Genomic DNA, 23,012 nt, shown 5'->3' with positions numbered 1-23,012 from the left:
GCTCCGTCGTCATCGATTGGGGAATCGGGTTCTCCTTCTCCTGGTGTTGTGCGTTCACTGCCATTAAGCAGGCTGGAGAAGTGTTCCCTCCGTAATTTAAGTATGCTCTGAGCATCAGTGACTAGATCATCTTTGGGGGTTTTACAAGAGTAGAAATGTATATCAGAGATAAAGAGATACCCTACTCATCTCGTATTGGAAGTAAGACGAGTTTTGACGTTAGGAATTCAGGAGGTTTAGAATTGGAAACGATGACCAAATTGAAATCTTACCAAAAAAATATGTTAACTGAGGGATTTGTTACATCGTTAAAGACCACTAATAAAAAATGTAAAACAATGAAATTTTAATGTATGTGGTGAAACGTTTTGTATTACGAAGCATCATAGTATTAATTTTCAATGGCAACTGATTAAAAACATTTATTGTTTTCGAGCTAACAAGCTGAAAAACTTTTTTTTTTTGGTTATTAAAAGGTCTAAAGTCAGTAGTTTTAACATGGCACAAAAATATGTAAATATTTTCTCCATATATATTATTAAACGACCTCTATAAAGTAATTTTTAATCGAAATAATTCTTGGTTCTTTTTATTTAAATACCCAAAAGTAATTATTTTTTCCAATGTAGTCATAAAGGAAAATGTTATCAAAAACGTTAATTTTGCGGCGCTCTAACACTGGAATAAGTTGGGGATTCCCCTATCCCTGATGTTTATGTTACATTTGTAACGCTAGTGATACGCAACAGATGCGTAACAATTTGTCGATAGAACGTGAGACTTTGACAGTGTTGCCAGAATTTTAGCGTACAACGTAATAGCCCTGACAGACGAGCAAAATTAAAGCGCCTACTCAAATTTGGTAAATTCAGCTAAGTGCACGAAATTCTTGTGCTTTACAAACTTGCATTAACATGGGTCAAATGCGCAAGTAAATGTAAATTAAGCCCGCTAATGCATATTAGCGCTGTCGTCTGTCAGGGCTATAATGTGCATTGAGATTTTATGGTGACAGACGGCAGACTTGTGCATTTAGACAGCTGATAGTGAAATTTGTTCATTTATTAAAAAAAAAAGTTAAATAAAAGTGTGCGAAAAACTTAAGAATATTGGAAGAATGGATAGCAAACTGTGCGTTGTTTATTTTCTGCCATCTATAATTTAATTAGCAATATAAAAACTGTTTACCTCTGAAGCTGTAAACGTAAACAAGGCGGCAGATTTCAAGCGACATCTGTCAAACAATAGCAGAAACTAGCCATTTTTGGGCAGTGTTGCCTATTCAAATTTGGTAAATTCAGCTAAATGCACGGAATTCTTGTGCATTACAAACTTAAATTAACATGGGTCAAATGCGCAAGTAAATGTAAATTAAGCCCGCTAATGCATATTAGCGCTGTCGTCTGTCAGGGCTACTACTTTAGTTCGTTACTGAACATTGATGGAATTATCCTGCATGATGCGTGAAAAATCCAATTGGCTTTATTGAGCTGCAAACATAAGTAATTGAAGAGTGAACGCATATCTATCCTTAAATTATGTTAGTCCTAGAGATACAACAAAAGCAATTACATAGTTTCTTGTATCTTATTCCCACATACAATTTTTATAAAAGTACGGTATGTATACGTAGTTTTAATGGAAAGGGCACCTTAACTATTTATTATGAGCATAAAATGTACATCTTATTATATATGTATGCAACAACATAATGAAAGTATGGATTTCTTTAGAGTATGGGGGTAATTGGCTTAACATCGCGTATGTATTCTTCAAAATTTTTATCTTCTTGAAGCGAGGGATCCATTTCATTAATTAATTGTGGAAGCAATGGATTATCCAACATTGACGTATGGTTTCCTTCAATAACTTTTAAAACGATTTTTCCTTTTGTAATTTTTGATAGACAATAATCCTCTTCTATGTCTTGTAAAGATACTTCTGCTGGCCTTATTAAAACTATGGGTGTTGTAAGTATATCACTAGTATTTAGATCATAGTTTGCCGCCATTCGTATACGTCGAAACATTGCATGCACCATTTTGTTTGCATATTCTTCGCTATATAAATCTTGCTTGTTTACGTATTCCACAAATTTTAGCATTTTGCTTGTTAGTTCTTCCCGTTCACTAAATTCTAAAGCCACTGATTCTTGGGTTTCTTCCGGAAATATTTGTTTCACAATACTTGAAAGGAGTAAATTATACAAATCATTATCATTGAAATCTTCCCCAAGGTGTGCTAGAGTTAATTTTTTTAGGAAATGTGGCGATCCGTCGATGAGTAAGAGTTGTCCTCGAAAGCCAGCCTTTTCAAGCATTGCAGCTAATTTTAGTGCAATAAATGATCCATAGGAATATCCAATGATATAAAACGGTTCCGTAGATTTTAATTCTGCTTTCACGTCCTGAAAATAGTAAAACATAGGAATTTTATTAATAACTTTATCACAGAATAATGAATATTTGCATACTTCAAAACATGCTTCGGCAACTTCCTTAACTGTTGTACATTCACTAAATTTGTGGAGTTGTAAAACATTTGTATTATTCTTTATGTATGATCCGATATTATACCAAGCTTGACCTGCTGTACCCTCTAAACCTGGTATTATAATGTTTGGCGGCATAGACTGTTTTGTAGCATCTGCCGCTGTCTTAAGAGGTATCATAACTTCATTGCAACGTGTTTCGTCGCCCAAATTTCTTAATAAGATTTCCATTCCTAAAAGATTAGTGTCTGAAGCAAAAATCATTTTAACAGCGTCCGTACTCTCTCTGTCCCGGGCATCTGCATATTCTTGCAGTTTTTGAAATGTAAGGGCACGTAAATCTTGTGGTGTTAATATAAGATCGAAATCTCTCTCCAAAGTTTGTTTTATTTCGACAGCCATGAGGGAGTCCATTCCCATTTCAGAAAGTGTGGTTCCCAATGAAATTGATTTCAAATCTCGTATGCCCATAATATTCATGATTGTATCAAGAATGCTTTCATTACCTAAGCGGCCGGAACGTTTTTCAGCTACTACCATACTAGAAACTACTGGATCTGGGGTAGATAACAATGTGTCCAACTCATTTAAGCAAGATGAAATGCGTTGCTGCAGAGTTCCGCCAATTTCCATGTCAATTTTATCTTCAGCCATATCTGCCACTAAACCAACTTCACCAACCGCTCCCCATTGGATTGCTTTTCCGGGATAACCATCTTTAACACGATTTTCAACTATTCGTTCCATTATTGAATTAGCCATGCCGTAATTAGATTGTCCAGCGTTGCCACGCCCGCATGAAACACTCGAAAATACAACAAAATATTCCAGATGCGGACAATGTAATCTAGATAGTTGGTCCAAATTTTTTGTTGCTATTGCTTTCGGAGCTAAGCTTTCTAAAAACTTTTCCTTGGTTTGGTTTGTAAATATTCCGTCTCTCAAAACGACAGCTAAATTGAAAATTCCAGCAACAGGTCCTACATTTTTAGCAAGATTAAGGAGAGCTATACAGCCCTCAATCGTGCTAATATCAAAAGTGCTAACAATGATTTTACAACCGTAGCTCTCCCATAATCTGAAAAAGTAAACAAATTAAATATTAGAATTAAAATAACAGTAGATAAATATGAATCAACTGTTAACATACGCTATTCTGTAAGCTTGATAGTCTTTCGATATACCCCGACTGGAACTCAGAATCAATTTACGTGCGCCTCGTATTACCATCCAATCAGCCAACTCTAAGCCAAAACCACCTAAGCCACCCGGTATTACATAGCTAACGTCCGGTTTAAAATAAACCTGTTTTAAGACTTTCACTGGCAACGTTAGTTTCGATTCGGAACTCTCTCGAACTTGAATTAAAACTTTTCCAATATGTTTCCCTCCTATGAGATGCCTAAACGCTTGTTCAATTTCATGTGCAGGGAAAATCGTACATGGAAGCGGTTGGATAATTCCTTTTTCAATGTCAACATCCACCATATGTTTCAAATACTACAAATATACATAGGCATATGTTTAAGGACGAATGTATTGCAATTAATTTAAACTCACTCCAATATCCTCATCTGAAGCAAATTCTAGTCTGTCGGCCAGAACAGCATGGAACGTTATCTCTTTGAGGAAGCAGCTCATCCCAAGTTTGGTGTCATTTGACATATCAAACTTTCCAATTTCTAAGAAATGTCCACCAAGCCCCAAACAGCGTACTGACGCCAATAATTTATCTTCAGCCAGAGAGTTTAGTACAAAATCAACGCCCTTGCCATTGGTTTCATGTTGTATCATAGTTTCAAAGGATGTATCTCGAGAATTGCCAATGTGACTTTCTAAATTTTTATGAACATTTTTAGTACTTTATTTTATTTGATATATTTTAACAATTACCTTTTAATTTTGGGAATGTTTTTAATAAAAATTGCTTCTTTAGTTCTGTACTGCAAGTTGTAAATACTTCAAGATTGTATGCCAAGGCGACCCTTATAGCTGCAAGACCTATTCCACCAGTTCCAGCATGAATAAGTATACTTTTTCCTTTTCGTATATCTGCGGTCATAAAAAACGCATAGTATACCGTAATATAGACAACTGGTACGGTAGCAGCTTCTTGGAGAGTCCAGTTATCTGGAACATCCCATATGAATTTCGACGGCCTTTCGTTATACGATGCAACACCAGCTTTTGCCACCATGCTCATGACACGTCTACCGGTCTTTGTATTTATTCCAGAGAATTCTAAGCCTAATACACATAACTGAGCAAGACGACTACTACCGTACAATTCAACAGATAATCGACCAGTTGCTAGCATAACGTCTCTGAAGTTAAGCGATGAGTACACAATTCGAACAGAGCATTTATTAATGTCCAAAGGCCCTTCCAACCAGTGTAAAGTGGATAAATCACCCCGTTGCATAACGTTTCCGTAAATATGATTAGATCTTGGTTGTGGAGATTCATGACACAACAACTGTAAATGTCTATAAGAACCCCATTGACCCTATTTTTAATAAATATTTTTGAAATTCATATATGATTTTTTTGTGAGAAAAATAAATACCTGACAATATACATTAATGGCAAGTCCTAAGGCGTATTGGCTGTTATAAAACGAATTTGCCAAATCAAAAGCAGGTGCATTATTATCGTCAATATAAAAGCATGAAATTAGATTTCCATCTGGCTCCTTACGTAAGCAGTTCACAAGTCCAATAATACCATTTGAGTCTTGGTTGAAGGAATATAATACAACTGGTGTTTTGTTAGAAAGACATGTTTGAATATGGGTAATCCATTCAAATTCATTATCTTCTTCAGAAATTTTTATAACTAACGGCTCTAATGTCAGTTTTTTTCCAACCTTTTGCAATAATAACAGTTGCTCATCACCACACAAACGGATATTTGCTATTAAACTGAAATTTTCAAAAGTTGTTGCACTATGAGTAGGCTTGAATTTTTTTTCTCTTGTAACTAAAAAGCCTTTTTCAACTAAACTTTTATATGCTGCTTTTACTGTTGTAACGTTTTCCTCATGGCTTAGACCATTGGCAATTATAAAATGGCAGTTGGTTTGATTGACGAATTTTGCATTTTCTATATGAACACCGGCAATATCATCAACTTGTTGATCTGTGAAGAGCAGAAAATCCCCTGTTACCAATGGTAAATCCTCAACTGCTTCTACAAATTTCGTTACGACCGGTTCTTTATTCTTCGCGCCTACTTCCACAATTTTTACTTTTAATACTGGAGTATTTTCAAGGGCTAACTGGACGCACATACGAACTGCTTCTGTTATATCCAGAGTTGGTGTTGGAAAATGTGAAACAAATTGATATCTTTCGAGTACAGGTATTCCGGGAGCTTTACGTCTTTGAACTGGGCTAGCATGTAGTCCAATTAGTTCAATACCACCGGCAACAATGCGATCATATTTAGGCTCAACGTAAACATCAAAAACTCTGTTTTCAGGATCCATTTTAGTCATAAGGTCAAAATGGTGAGAGCCATTAATCCTTAATTTTCTTATTTTTGTTGGTATAAGCAAGGTACGTGAATCAGTTCCCAAAATTTCAATTTGTAACATGGCATCCATAAATGTTACCCAATTATATTTCCATTCTACTTTTCCATATAAACCATCTCCACGCGCGAGTGTCACTGCGCGGAAAGCACCATTATAGTGATATCCTCTCAGCCTAAGCTCTTTGTAAAAGTCTTTCTTAGATAACATTGGGAATTCCGAATCCTTATATGGTTCGTGAATATTTGGAATTGCTGGATTTTCAATTTCTCTTATTCGCCCCGTCACTACCAAGTTTCCCGACTCGGTAATCTATAAAACATAAAATGGGATAAATAAGAAGTAAGTTGGGCTAAGTTCGGGTGTATCTGAACATTTTATACTCTATCAAAGCCGGTCCAAATTATCAGGTGTTCGAAAGCTTAATCTATATACATATATAAAAGAAAGTGACGTTAGTTACTACGCTTATAACTAAAGAACGCCTGGACCGATTTCGCTGATTACCACCAATTCGGACAGGTCTCCGCCCAAACAAGGAGAATACTTAAGAAAAAAAATTATGAAGAAAATAAATTTTCAAATATGTACGATTTTAAAAAGGAAATAAAAACAAACATGATTTTAAATGCTGGCGCATAACTAAAAACGCCTGGACCAATTTTGCCAATTCTTTTTTTAAAATGTTCGAATAATTGCCGGAAAACCCCAAAAAAGAGCCCTTTTCTTTTTCCCATACAAACGAATGAATACTGTTAGTAACGCTAATGCTCGAGAACAGCTGAACCAATCTTGATGAAATTTTCAGAGGTTGTTCGCTGGGGATCGAGGAAAGTTTAGAAATAAAAAACCGCATGCTTTTCGTGAGGAAAAGTCGGAAAGTTTGACACTTCCAAAAAAATAACTTTTTTTCATACAAACATTTTTTTTCAACTTTTTTCCTTTTGTTTTTCAATTGTCAAATTTGTCGTTTGCTTTCTTTATTCCGGTTATTCAAAAAAAATTATTGAAATTTATTCCGTGTAAACGTTATGTGTGTTTCACACAAAGTGCTCAATTACAGATTGAAATTTGTTACGATGCCACCAAGAGGTCGCGTTCGTTTTGGCAACATAAGTATATATATTGACAGCCAATGGCACATGACCGAGTATTCCCAGGATGCGATGACATACGAATGAAATTATGGATCGCGGGCAATCAGCAAGCGATCGTCACGATGTCAAAGGACAACTTTTCAAACAACAGTTGCGATGTTTTGTAAACTTTATCTTAAAGCAACGTATATGTGGTGCTGTTAGATGCTGGATGTACTCTGTTGAGTGGAAAAAAGAGAGGTTTGCCGCACGCACATATTCTTCTTTGGATGGTGGTTACACCAAATCAAATTGATGAAATCATTTCTGCGGAAATTCCTGATCCAGAGATCGAAGCAGAATTATACGAAACCAATATGGTTCATGTACCTTACGGACATCACAATACCACTTCGGTTTGTATGTCTGACAATAAATGTACGAAACACTATCCAAGTGCTTTTCTTTCGGAAACACAAACTAGAAATGATGGATATCCAATGTATCAGCGTCGCTCACCAGATGACAATGGCAGAACATTTAGCATTCAATTTAGAGGCGTGAATATCGAAGTTAACAACACATCGAAGTCGAAGACATATGGATCGTACTCACTGGAAGTGAGAGAACAATTGCTAAACGTCAAAACCACCTAAACTTTGACAGTTGACTGGATTGGGGAGGTTTTGACGTTTAGCAATTGGAAACGAGCGATGGCCATATTGAAATCTTACCAAAAAAATATATAAACGGAGGGATTTGTTGCATCGTTCAAGACCTCTTATAAAAAATGTAAAACAATGAATATTAAATAAATTTGTGAAATTTAAAGATATTTGATGAAACGTTTTGTAATTTGAAGCATCACAGTTTTATTTTCAATGGAAAATTATTAAAAACCTTTAATGATTGAGAGCTAACAAGCTTAAATCCTTTTATTGGGTATTAAAAGGACAAAAGTCAGTTGTTCTAATATTCTTTAAAAAGATTGAAATGGTTGCTCCATATAATAGATAACCACTATTTAGTAATTTTTATACGTACTAAATGTTGGGTGTTGGGTTAATAAATGCCCAAAAATTATTATTTTGTTCGATCTGGCCATAATGGAAAATGTTATAAAAAACGCTTATTTTGAGGCGCTCTCACACTGGAATAAGTTGGGCATCCCATTATTCCTGGTTTTCCGACTGTTGTGCGTCTCGCAGTTAATTTGGAGAATGACCAAATAGTCTATTTCAACACAGAGAATACAGTACAGACAGAGAAAACACCCCCAGCAACAAAATTAACATTTACGAGTTTTTTCTCAACTTTCGTCAGTGAACCGTTTGCGAGAACTTGCTCTATTCGGAAATATCTTGATATTATACATACAATTACAATTACAATTGCTGGAACATGATAATCACTGGAATGAAGTTCGTACACTTTTCGCGATGATCAGCCATCAAATTAGCGACAATTATGGAATACGAACGAAAATGACATTTCCGAAGACATTTTACATCGTATTCGCTAAGAATTGGAAATGGGTAAATTTCGGTTGATACTTCCGGTGGTTTGATATCAATTCCATCTTCCCTTTACCAATTCACCAAAGATAAACTCATCACGAATATTCGGACATTGGAAAAATTATCGTAACTACAATTCCTTAAGTGCACGCGCAATGTTAGCTGCCAAAAATACCGATGTTGTTGACTTAAACTGAAAGATTCAAAGTCAAATTCCGGGAGACTTGCGCTCATACAAATTGATCGATTGTGGAATTTCTAAATTCTTTGAATAGGCTTGGTATGCCACCGCATCATTTGCGTCTCAAAGTTGGATCTGTCGAAACTGTGTAATGGGACCTGACTGATTATGACGCAGCTATCGAATACAAAGGGGCAGAATGCTTGATTCTTCGAATTCCTCTGAGTTCTAACGATTTGTCATTTCAGTTCAAACGTATTCAGTTTCCAGTGAAAATTGCATTTGAGACACAAGGATAGTCGCATAGTGTATGGTATACATTTGGAAATGCTATGTTTTTCACTCGGCCAGATATACGTGGCCTGCTCACGAGTTGGAAAACCATCTTTTCTATACAACGGAACAGAAACCAAAAAATGTTCTTTATCAAGCTGCGACACATTGAAAAAAAGTGAAATTATAAATTCAACTTTTTCATTTCGAAACACATAATTTCACGCAGGACAACGACTGCGGGGTCAGCTAGTAATATATAAAAAAATGTTACGTAAGAAGTCAATCAATTAAAGAAACTGAATGGAGTACAATCATAATTGGTATCTTTTAATTTATAGTGGTATAATCCAAAAAGTCTAAGGCTTATACTTATTTACTTTCGTTACTACATTCTGCTTCATGTTGGAAATATTAAAATCAAGCTAATTAAATGAAATGAGATATGTACACTCTGCCCAGAAGGTATCGAGAATTCTTCATTTAAATCTCTCGCTTATATGGAAGACAGGTTTTTTCCTAGGTTTGTACAACTATTCTTAATTATGATGACATAAAGAGCTGCTGTAAACACACTGGTTGACAGATCGCGCTAGTTTTTGGCATCATAATTAAGGACAGTTGTACCAATCTAGGAAAACCTGTCTTCCATCCGGGGAAATGAAGAATTCTCGATACTTTCTTGACAGGTTGTATAGTATATGCGTTGTTAAATCAAACAAAAAGGATAAATTTAATATTTTGTTAAAATAGTTTATTAATATATGAAAACTTTGATAATTTTAACGATTCAAGGTCAAATAGAAAGTCTATATGGATGAAAGATATTATATTGAGTATATTGCATAAATAGAGTAATGGAAAAATTTGGACTGACTTTTGCCATTGCTAAAATATACTTTAGAACATATTTTCAAGCAATTTTATAATGATAGCTCTCACGCAGAGCAACAATTTGTCACAAAGTCTTCTAGAATAATGAAATTTATTATTTTATTATTCTTCTAATGGTCAAACCACTTCTTAAACTGGATTTTGGGATAGATTTTCGCTCTTTCAGCGATTTTCATCTAAAGTTTTTTTATTTTTGGAAATAGGAAAAAGTCACATGGAGGCTGGAGCATCGTTACAGTATTAATTTTGGCACAGAATTCACGAACAATTTCCTTGGTCTATTTTTTTTATCAAACAAAAATCGCCAAGCTTAGCAGATGCTACACACAAAGCATACACAACAGCATGTACAATACTTGTACAAGTATATCAACATAAAAAATTACCATTAGGCTCTTCATACAAGCGAAATTTTTAATTTTAAAGTTCCCATCATTTTCTAAAGACACTCCGGGTAACAATCCTGCCGTTAATATTGAAGTCCTTGGACCTATTTCTCTCTGGGAATTACATCTAAAATAACGCATTTGACCTATATATTTGACAATAAAATCAGAAATCGTTAAATGATTGACATATTTTGGGACTCGATATCGTATTGTGGTCAACATGTCCCTTTATTTTTCCAAAATATCAGACCAATATATAAGATGTATAGTAAACTGGAATGTCGTAAGTCACTATATTTGGCATATCAGGCATAGGGACATCTCTATTCTAACTTATATATGTATATATTCCATCATTAAATGAATTATATGGGAGTTGGAATAATTCGCTGACTAATTTCAGACATTTTCGGAAGTAAACTGAAGGATATCCAGTACCCCACGTTCACTTAATTTTGCTAAGATATTTTAAATATCGACGGAATTACATATAATAAAGAAATTTAATCCGAAGTTTACAATTTCTATATTATTTAGGTATAGGAGTATGGGGGTTAAGGTAGTATTGGCCCGACGTTATCCGTTTTAGACACAAGAACACACTATAAGAGAGAGACGCTCTGAAATATCTCTTTAAGATACTAAGATCACCATGTTCGGTATCTGGGGACATGGAAAGTTGTGGGCGATAACAATTTTATTACAATACGATTTTCTTATAGGGATTTGAAAATATTGATATATGGGAATCGGGAGTGGTTGTTGTTCGATTTTGCACATTTCTGAGTGTAACTGCTACCGTTTCCATCTCGGGTGTAAAATTTAATGTCTCTGAAGCATTTATTTGGTGATATAGGTATAACTCTTTTAATATATTTAAGCATGAATGTTATATGGGTAGTGGGCGTGGTTATTATCTGATCTTACCCTATTCACACTGTGTACAGAGATGATAATAAAATTTGTCGCCAGAAATAACAGGAATAGCTTCTGGAATATATACGTTAAACATATTATAAGGCGAGGACCATTTTTTTTTTAATTTTCAAACCACAAAGGCTCCTTTATACTGTGATTCTATTTGGGGAAAAAGTAAATACTATATTTCAGCCATGTTCTGTATTTATTTCTCACACAGCAACGAAGTGATTCGAATAATCGAATTTGCCGGTTCCAGAAATCGAATAATTTTTTTTATATGAATTCGAAACGAAATGAATTGTTATGAAAACCGAATTAACATATTTAAATGTAATTAAAAATGGAAAATTTATATCGTATGATTTCTTCTCTGCGTACATGACAATAAGAGATATCTGGGCGGCGGAATGTTGGAGGGATAGTTTGATGTTAATATTAACTTTAGCTTCAGGATGATACCAAACCATTGTGCGCTCAAAATTAGTTAAGAAGTATTTGCCTTCACTATCAATAGCATAATTAAATTTTATTTTCAGACTCTGTAAAGCCGATGAACTCCTATCAAATTGCATTGGCAAATGGCATTCTTATCCCAATCTATTCAGAGTCGTTGCGCCGCAGGCCTGATGCATTTCAGCACGGGCTCCGGGGACCTTGTGAGAGTTAAGAAAGCGTTAGTTAACAACCATCACCGTGCAAAAGTTATATTTTTCTTTATCAAAGTGGAACGTGGACATCCTCCCAATTGAATTATCAGCATTTAGTAATGTTCATATTAACGCAATGATAAGAGTTCTCACTAGATAATATCTTTTTGTTAATAAAGTTCAAAAGTCAATGCAAGTATTTAAACATCACATTAGCAACTTCAAATGGATTTGAAAGGCCTTGATCTAAATTTCTGCAACGCGAAATCGTTAGTTTGGAAAAATTAAAAGTAAAGCATGTTTCGATGTGGAATAGAAATACTTCGAAATAAATGAAATCATTCAGTTTGGTAAAAACGAAATCACATTTCATTCGGGGTCCGGTACACCTATTTATATATATGAGCAATACTATGTATCAAAATGTCATTAAAATTTATACCTCGAATTGCCCTGTTCCATAGTGAATCATAACATTCAGTTCCACACTTCCATTCAAAGTCATATTTGTCGCACGTATGAATCGTACGTCCTCGAACTCAATCGGAACATCCATGTAGCTTGGACCATGATACATCAAAGAGAATGTTTCCCAAACATATTGAAGGTAGCATGTAGCCGGAATTAGGATTTTCCCATCAATAACATGCCCGCTCATAAATTCCTCATTATCGCTACTTAAGTTTATTTTAAATAAGCGTTCTCCACTCGATTTAGTTTTCATGTTCTCATATTTCGTCACAAACCAGTCTTCACTGTGATCCCAGCGAATTAATGAGCTGATTCCAGGAGTACCCTTCGATACTGGGAATTCAATTTTCGAATATAAATTTTCTACGGGGAACGTTACTCCACTGCTAAACAATCTAAAAGCAAATATTTAATAAAATATTATTTATAATAATTTAGAATTTATGACTTTAGCATGCAAACATAATATGTGTGTAAAAAGTTTCCTTAAAAAAAATGCACAAATATTTTTGGTTGAAATTTGTATAAATACAATTCTTTTTACGGCCTGAGATCATAAAAATGTTAAGTCAACAATAAGAGTACTTACTTTCCTAATGCCGTGAGGAAAAACAGGGTATTATTGCTGTTGTTCCGTTGTGTGAGCGGAACATGAATACCATTGGGCATAGATCGTTTGAGTATTGCTTGGAGTAATCCGTGGGGTGCTATTTCAATAGTTAAAGAATTTTTGGGTAGCATTTCAAATGTTTCTTCAAATAATACGCTATTCAGAAGATTGTTGGCGTGATACTCTGCTGAACATAAATTATGTCCAAATTGCTCCCAATCTTCTTTAGGTACACTTGTACTCAACCATTTTGAACTTCTTGGTTTTGGATCTGGGATGATTTGTTGTAAATATTTAAAAAAATCAGGACCCATATGAGCTATGTAACGAGAATGATAAGCAATATTTGAGCAAGGCACTTCTTTCGCAAAAATATTTTTAGCTTTTAACTCCTCCACAAATTTTGCTATATCTTCAGCTGGCCCGGAAATGGTACAAGATTCCGCACTATTCCGACAAGCTACTTCAATGCCATCTGGAATTATACTGATAATCTTCCTATAACCCATTCCCACAGCTGCCATTGATCCTTTTATTTTCTCAATTTCCAGACTGACTTTTCCACGGTAATAAGCAGCTAGAATCATTTGTTCTGCAGTAAAGCATCCATCGGCATAGCCGCAGCCCAACTCACCTACTGAATGACCAATAATGTAGCTGGGCTCTATGTTTAATGAGCGCAAGAGATCTACCAAACCGATTTGAATTGCGGCTATTCCTACGAAGGAGTGCATTATATTTTCGAATGTACTGTGATCTGCGGATGTGAGTATGTTCAGTAAGTCAAGTCCCTTCGATTGTAGAGTCTTATGGCTCTGCTCAATGGAATGCATGAAAGTAGGAATCTGGAGCAATGATGCTCCCATTTCGGCCCACTGCGAACCCATTCCGCTAAACACCCAGACTATAGGACGCTTTATACCGGTGAAATGGTGTACATCTCTAACCTGTGTTTTCACTTGGTTGGTTCCATTTTTTACAAAAACCGCATATCCCCGAAACACCATGCCGGAAACTTCTTCCTTTTGAATATTATGTAATAAAGCAAAAAATTCGGTATCCAAGGGTTGATTTTCTATAGCGTTGAATACATAATTGACCGAATCCTCAGTCCTTCCAGCCCAAGTTAGTAACCTTGGTATATCATCATTTGGCACACCGCAATTTATTTTCTTTTTGTCAAACCCTTTCAAAAGTGCGTGGGCATTGGCACCACCAAAACCAAAAGAATTCACACCTATATATGGTTTCTCTAGGTCAACGACATCTTTTACGACAATCAGACGGCCTTCCGATAAAGCAGTAATTTCTGGTTTTACTTCAGTGAAGTTAATATTTGGAGCAATTTTCCCATTTTGAAATGCTAAACATGCCTTCACCAAAGAGCAAATACCAGAAGCTGCCTCCGAATGACCTATATTTGATTTTACTGAACCAACTAATAGAGGCTTCTCACGCCGACTACATAATATGCTGTCAATTGCTCGGCATTCTTCGGGGTCTCCGACCACAGTTCCAGTACTGTGGGCTTCTAGGTAACCCAAATCATTAGGTTTTATATCAATTTCATTATAAAATTCAGCAATAAGTTGCTCCTGAAGTTTTCCAGACGGGAAGGTAATTCCTTCCGGTTTATACCCGTCGCAATTGGTTTTCGAGTAAACAACGCTGGCATATATACGTTTAGCATCACGTTTACGTTGTAAGAATAGGCAATTTATAGCTTCAGATCGCGTATACCCAGATGCATTTTTATCAAAAGGTCGACAATAGCCGTTAGGAGCAAGTACACCAAGTCTTGAAAATTAAAAAAATAATTTAACTAAGTTATATTTACGGTAATATTATTTGATTATGAGCATATATTATTTATGAATACTTTAAATAACGCAAAAAGAACAATACAACAATAATGAATGGAAACACAAGTTGCTTTGCTTATGTACCTGGCAAACTGGAGTGTTACAAATGGGTGCAATATTAAATTTGATCCACCAATAATAGCTGCATCTATTTCTCCATTACGCAAAGCGGAGAAAGCATTGTCTAAGGCATACATTGAGCTAGAACAAGCTGTATCCAATAAAAAGGATGGACCTTGTAAGCCTAAGCAATACGAAATTCTATTTGCCATCATTGCTCGACTGCATCCAGTTATACCAAAACCACCTGAAGACACTTTTTCATAAAACCATGTCTTCTCCGATTCAGATATACAGGAACCAATATAAACACCAGTTTTTGTACCGCGTAGACTTTTCGGATTTATGCCGGCATCTATTACAGCTTCATATGCAGTCTCGATTAAAATACGTGTTTGAGGATCCATCGTATGGGCTTGTTTAAAATGAACGCCAAAAAATGTTGCGTCAAATTTTTCCAAATCGTAAATTTTTCCTGATCGCTTTGGTATCTCGGGATTGAAATGTCGCCAGCGTCGCTCATCATCATCTACCATATCAATCTGCAAAAAAAAAGTATTATAATTTATTAAACCACTAAATATTGTAAATGTAAATGTGTGGACATTAAATCAGTTTTTTTTAGGATATTTTTACCTGACGCGTTCTAAAATAAAGCAAAAAACCAAAGTTTAATTATTTCGCAAAATATTTTAATATAAAGATTTGCCACCACCTGAAGGAATTTTCCAGACTTTCATTCGGTTGCACTCGAACTAAGCCCTTCCTTACTTGTTGTCCAAGTTTTTTTTACAATTATGAATAAACGAATTTAATAGTATATAAAGTCTATAGCCGGCATTAAGTGGAAAAATTTAGCTTGATATAAATATTTTAATTAAGCTAAACTTTCTAACGGGATGTTTGTGGTTTGGATAAACTATTATCAAAAGATTAAAAAATGCAATAGTTATACCGAGTCTCTGAACTCTGAATTTATGTTAAATTTTTTTTCTTATAAGTAGTAGTAGTAGCTGTTTTGATTTTTCAAGCATTACTTTTTAACGGTTGTGAAGCATAACTGGTGTTTTAACATTATTTCTGGATCAAATATTCAATAAAAAAGCAATAAGTTTATGTGTACAAAGTCTTTCGAAAACTCATATATAGTTTTTTAGTTGTTGATTTAAAAACGACTTATTCGTGCATACATTTGTATTTTGTTCACATCAAACTATAATTTTATAAGGAATTCTTATTCATGTGTTATTTTCAAATTCACATGCAATCACATCTTTCATATTATATATTTTAATTTTTTATGCACCTTATTGTAGAGATTTCGCTCATACTCCGCAATATTATGAGAGTTTGGAAATTTCCCTGCCATTCCGGAGATAACAATTTCATCGCCTTCAGATTCAGGAAATGATCTTGAAAACTTTTTATGTTTTTTTGAAGTTGTTTCCTTAATTAAAGTTGACATGGTTTAGTTTATAAATTAAACACTGGAATACAGCACAGGATTTGAAAATTGTCCTGGTTGAACACACTGTACTTAAAGTTAGCACAAAACCACCAGGCGTATACGCACGAATTGCCAAACGAATAGCAATGGTTTGAGACTTCAAACTTGAAGCTACTTTTATAATATTACTTTACACACAACGTCGCGATGTATGGGACAGGGGCAGACGAGTACAGAGTATAATTACTTCGTGCGGATTTCTTCTATTAACAGAATGGGTTCAACATAGCAACATTTAAATCAAAATCTATTTATTAGCACATAAATTACTATAAGCATGTGCATAAGAGCGAACACAGGGTACATTGATATGCATATGAAAATAATGTAAATCGAAAGTGATATTCGATTTTGTTGGGTACTTTTCTCAACACAAAAAAAATTAAGTAAATGATGTGAACCCTTAATGTATATTTAAAACAGCAGTATGTAAAACTTTTCGTTTTAAATATCCAATGGCGTATTACGTATACTTAGTTCATAGAATGTATTGCCTTCAATAAAACTTGTTTCTTCAGCGCAAAAAAAATTCTGGGAGAAAAACTGAAATATTTAGAAGCACCTAGGACTTAACTAATATATCATCCCCTCAATATAACAATAGCGTATGTGCTCATACGCCATTATTTTTTTATTGCATATTTAGAATCTCCATCATTGATTCTATGTCTGGTCAAAATTTCGTCAAATTCTACTTCCACAAAGTGGGTCAAAATGTCATTGGAAAAAATGGTGTATAATTTCATGTTCAAAAATTTCCTTCAATAAGTGTATAAGCTCATATGCGCTATTTTGCTTGAAATTGCCACTGCAAAGTTGTTAAAATAATAATAGTGTATGCGCATTATATTCCATTTTAGCCTGTAGAAATAAATACAATTTATCAAAACTTTAACTCATAAAAAAGCTTATAATAATATACACAAAGTTTGAGAAATAGTTTTATTCCGACCATTTCTATACTCCACATAAGCTGTTTTATTTTCAATACAAATTCGAAAGTTTTATCAGAAATTTACAAGAGTAGTAGCCTATGCGATTTTTACGTTGTTTTGACTACATGAATGCCAAGGAAATATTGTAGTCATTTGAAATTTCAGCTTGCAAATTCATTTCGCAGAGAAAGTTTGTTCATTAAAAATATGGATTTTAAACATCTGAGTGAGTATCGTCTTTTATATAATGTAAGTGAAGTAAGTAAGGTAAATATCAACAGGCTGTGACACGAAACCACCAGTCGTTGTGGAAATTGCTCCAAAGACTGATGAATTTGATTTCGCTGTGGGATTGCCGGACATAGAGATACCTCAAAAAGAGGTCTTCAACTTTTCGTTTACTGGCAAATACAATAAAGAGCTGCCAATTTGTAATCGAAAGCTACATGATCTTCAAAATTTGTGCAGAAAGAGTGTAATTCCTCGTGGCTCGCAGTCATTTTTTTTAACTTACGAGGTGGAAACAAGCGAAATTGTTTAGATGAGCCAGATGTAGCAGAGGAAAAGAATGAAGGCGAATGAATTTCTAGTTATTTTTGATTTATGCAATGTATACCTTCATTTTTCATAATTTTTTGTTTATAATAACCCAAATTGGAAAGTAATGAATAAATGCCACTGAATTAACAAAACAATGAATTAATTACTGTTTTATAATGTTACAAATTGATATTTTTGAGATCAAATATTTTAATAAAAATACCGTAAAATTATTGAATAAAACAGCGTATACCATACAAAATAAAATAGTGTATCTGATACACATCATACGAATTCCTTAAAAAATAAAATGGCCTATATGGAGGACTTGCGCTTTGAATAACATAATTATGGTCTTAAAGGATGCGTAGAATAAAAAAACTTGGTAAATTTAAAGACAAGAAACGGTATAATGTACTCATCGAAAAATCCACTATGAAGAATTATTATTTACCGCGATATTGAGGTTTTAATAGACATCTGATTTGACAAAAACTTTAAACTCGATTTTCTCAAAACCCAAAAAAAATTATACGCTATTGTTATATTGAGGGGACGATATGATATTTGAAAATATATGCCCATAATCAATTAAGGAAAATATATATAAATAATTTATTATTTAGTTCAATCTTACGTTTAAAACATGGCACGATCCATAACTTTGGTGTTCGGGTAAAAAAAACGAATTTCGGTATAAATGGGGTATGTGCTGATAGGAGAGCTTCTCTAGAGGAGGAATATGCAAAAATAATGTTGTTACCACTTACAGTGAACCAATAAAGTTTACACACACCTATTTCTATTAAATTACGAGACGTTTATTTGTTATAAAATGAATACATTTTTAGTTTTTCTCTATCCATTTCGAAAGATGTATATTTAACATTAAATATAGCATATAAACATATTTTTTTTTTTTTACACAAATAAAAAAAAATTTATGCTAAAACTTAAAATGCGCCTAATTCATATCAAAAAAGTTTACATACTTCTTCTTCTTTTTTACTAAACTTTACATAAAATGATTTTCGTTTTTCTAACAAACTTTATGCGTCTGTCAGTGGATGAATTATATATAGTATCTTCTTCTTCTTTACTGGCGTAGACACCGCTTATGCGATTATAGCCGAGTTAACAACAGCGCTCCAGTCGTTTCAGCCAGGTGATTCCCCACTTGGTTCTTCCAACGGAGTGCAGGTCTTCCTCTTCCTTTGCTTCCCCTGGCGGGTACTGCGTCGAATACTTTCAGAGCTAGAGTGTTTTCGTCCATTCGGACAACATGACCTAGCCAGCGTATCCGCGGTCTTTTAATTCGCTAAACTATGTCAATGTCGTCGTATATCTCGTACAGCTCATCGATCCATCGAATGCGATATTCGCCGTGGCCAATGCGCAAAGGACCATAAATCTTTCGCAGAACCTTTCTCTCGAAAACTTGCAACGTCGACTCATCGGTTGTTGTCATCGTCCAAGCCTCTGCACTAAATAGCAGGACGGGAATAATGAGTGACTCATAGAGTTTGGTTTTGGTTCGTTGAGAGAGAACTTTACTTCTCAATTGCCTACTCAGTCCGAAGTAGCACCTGTTGGCAAGAGTAATCCTGCGCTGGATTTCCAGGCTGACATTGTTGGTGGTGTTTGCACTGGTTCCTAAATAGACGAAATTATCTACAACTTCAAAGTTATGACTGTCAACAGTGACGTGAAAGCCAAGTCGCGAGTGCGATGACTGTTTGTTAGATGACAGAAGATATTTCGTCTTGACTTCGTGCACTACCAGACCCATTGGCTTTGCTTCCTTGTTGTTAGTTTTCATTGGGGGTGTTTTTTTACGCGGTGGGTCCCAAACCCAGCGCACAACCTTATGTAGGGGATGTTTCACCTTCTCACTTTAGCTGGCCTTCAAACGGATGTTCTTAGCCTACCTAGAGGATACTTGGTCAAAGACCGGAAGTCGTGAGCTGCTTGAGTCATATGTAAAAGAATCGTTTCTGGCCACTCCCAAGTGAATGACGATCAGAGAACTTTCCTCACGTGCGTGAACTTCTGCAGATGACTCCATCAAAAAAGTTTACATGCACTAATAATTGTGTACGATATAACTCAAAAGTAAATACAATAGTTTTAACGGTTTTTTGCCCACATTTTGTTTCAATTATTGTCCTTTGACATGACGTTTGCATACATTTCGAAAATTGGATAAGCATATGTGTCTGAACATTTTAAGAAAAAAATGTAAATTTAAGGTGTGCTTAAATCAGCTGAAATCAGGATAACGACCGAAACCACACGTCTTATCTTGTACTTGAATGGTTGTTATGGAATTAAAAATAGCTTGATAGCTTCAAAATATCTGGAACTTTTTCGAAAACGTCGAGTTTCATCAAAATAAGGCCAAAACACTGGATCATCAACTTAGTAGGTCCAAACAGCCGGAAATAATACTAGAAATCGAGTGAGGAGCATGCGTGGACGTCAAGGGACAATAATTGCAACAAACTGTGGGCGAAAAGCCGCTATTGTAATTACTTTTGAATTATATAGTAAATAATCATTGGTGTATGGACACTTTTTCGATATGAATTAGGCGCATTTTAAACTTTAGCATTAATTTTTTTTTTTTTTGTGTAAACAAAAAAATATTTTGATATGCTATATTTAGTGTTAAATATGCATCTTTCGAAAACGAAAAGAAAACGTGTCGTAATTTAATTGAACTAGGTGGATGTAAACTTTATTGGTTCACTACGTATAAAAAAAATTTCGAGTTCGTAGATGGGCGTAATCGGACCACCTCAAATCGCCATTAACCGAAAACATATAAAGTGCCATAACTAAGCATTAAATTAAGATATAAAAGGCGTATTTTATTTGCCCATCACAAGCTAATAGCTGAACTATAGACATATAAAACACACTTAGCTTATTTCCTATTTTCGCTTAAAAGAGTATTGGCAATGCCGGCGGGAACAGTAAGCTGATATCCACTTTGTTTCAAAATGTCTGATGTGGAGAAAAGCTTAGTTTGAATTCTTCGATTTGTAAACGGGATATTAAATTAGAATACATATATATATATGTATATTAGGGTGCTTCAAACAATTTTTAATTTTTTTTTAACTCTTACCCCCTCAAATGTTAGTGATTGACAAACAAAAAATTCTCCCTCAAGCCAGGAGCTGTAGCTTAACTCTAAGCGGTCGCTATTTTTTACAGGTTCCCATACATTTTACATAGAAATTTTCGGTTTTTCATTCAAACTAAAATTTCACCAACTAATTTTCGTTTCTCAAAAATAACCATCACATATTCAGAGAGTTCATTTTCCAAACTTTTGAAATTCCCGCGAAAAAATTATTATTCTCAGAAAATTTTTTTATTTTTATTTAAAACATTCCAAATTTCAAATCACTATGTTTAATCGCCTAATTGAGATAATCAAACTTTGTCGCAAAAATTTTTACTTTGTCGCAGACAAAATTAGGTACGTAACATTTCTATCATAGTTATATATCACAGTATATCACAGTATGAAAATGAGCGAAATCGGCCCGCAACCACGCCTCCTTCCCATATAAGACAATTTTAAATTAAACTAGATTCTTTTACTAAAAGCTTTGCGCGAATAATGCCTTTAGTATATGCCACCTTATAACCAAAAATTGTTCGAATCCAATAAAAACTATTCACGCCCGTAGGTACCGAATATTTGGACCCGGTACCTATAGTTGACTTTTGATCGAAAACATTGATCAATGTGTAAGATATATAATTGAAATTAAAGGATAATTCTTTTCTGATAATGGTATGTCTGTATGTCAACAATTGGTTGAATCGGACCAATTCGAATTTCCGAGTGACTTTACTCTAGATGATTGGTTTTTTTATTGCGTAGCATGTTAATAGTACGTAGTATTGGGAAATTAGAAATAGATAATACATATTTTTAACGATTTTCGCTTTCCTAATAAACCGTATGTGTCTGTCAGTATAGGAGTTATATATAAAAATGATTGGATTTCGATTCTCTAATTGAGATTTTACACCTTAAAGTATTTTCCTGGGTTTGATTTTTGCAAGTTTCAAGAGTACAAAATGTTCGGTTGCACCCGAACTTATCGCTTCCTTACTTGATAACTTTGTATATTTAAATATAAACTCTAAACATTGAAATAAATTGACAATTCACTTTTATTTTGTTATTTTTTAGCTAAATTTATTAATTTCACTTAGGATACTCATCGTTGAAAAGGTTAGATTGTTTAAAATTATGAGGAAAACGAACGTTGTCACATCTTAAACTCCAAATATAAAGGATTTTCAACGACAGCGTTTGATTTAATTTTAATTAACACAAATAAGTAAAACTCTATGACAATATTAAAAAATTTACATCATTGTAATTTAAATTTTTTATACATATGTATATATTACTATTTTATATTATTTTATAATAAGATCATGACACTCTTAAAAAAATAACTCTTCTCGAGCCAATTCGCGGGGTGACTGAAGCACTTTCGCTTAGTACTCCTTTGATGTTGGCGGCCTTCGACCGCGCTCTAAAAAAATTACCCGGGTAGAGCCAATAGCCGTGGTGACAGAAGTACTTTCGCGTAGTACTCTTTTAAAAAAATAATCCTGATCGTGCCAATACGTAATATTATTATATGATATTACTCAGTTGTTTATTAAATTTAAATAAGAAAATATCGATATGAATTGAAAGTTTGTTTATTCTCATTTTAGTTTGAAATATAATTTATAGACATTTGTTTTTATTAGAACTAAGATTGCTAAATAAAGAAAGAGGTAGGCTTGTCGAAAAAATATCGATACATTGATATATCGATATAATTTTTTCAATGTATTGATATTTTTGAGCGATATTTATTGTTTCGATATATCGACGTATATCGAGGTATCAAGTATTGAAAAGGTATAAAAATCGATATTTTTATGATGAAAAAATTCTAAATCCTCTTTTATACTAACAGTTTTTAGCTTTTTTTGTTTATGGTCGACTCGATTTCCTGCTTTTTAATTTAGTACTAAAGTTGGCTTTTAAGTTGGCAACTTTGTCTGTCAAGTGTAAATGTCATT

The 23,012-nt window shown here is 34.2% G+C and overlaps 1 protein-coding gene across 1 annotated transcript; it reads right to left on the bottom strand.

Annotated features, from left to right (window-relative positions):
- Window positions 1–1,460: 1,460 nt before the first annotated feature.
- Window positions 1,461–16,513, bottom strand: LOC126763273 (fatty acid synthase). The gene is made up of 10 exons (XM_050480597.1): window positions 16,231–16,513; window positions 14,949–15,466; window positions 12,982–14,799; window positions 12,364–12,787; window positions 5,058–6,335; window positions 4,385–4,997; window positions 4,052–4,326; window positions 3,642–3,991; window positions 2,474–3,569; window positions 1,461–2,407 (listed from the first exon to the last, which is right to left on the bottom strand). Exons 1-10 carry the CDS (start codon window positions 16,387–16,389, stop codon window positions 1,730–1,732), a joined length of 7,209 nt encoding a protein of 2,402 aa, XP_050336554.1. The 5' UTR covers window positions 16,390–16,513; the 3' UTR covers window positions 1,461–1,729.
- Between the last annotated feature and the right edge of the window lie 6,499 nt (window positions 16,514–23,012).

Source organism: Bactrocera neohumeralis, chromosome 2 (assembly GCF_024586455.1).
Source record: "Bactrocera neohumeralis isolate Rockhampton chromosome 2, APGP_CSIRO_Bneo_wtdbg2-racon-allhic-juicebox.fasta_v2, whole genome shotgun sequence".
NCBI classification, from domain to species: Eukaryota; Metazoa; Arthropoda; class Insecta; order Diptera; family Tephritidae; genus Bactrocera; species Bactrocera neohumeralis.
Note: the sequence above shows the minus strand (reverse complement) of the source record. Positions and strands in the feature narration are given on the sequence as shown.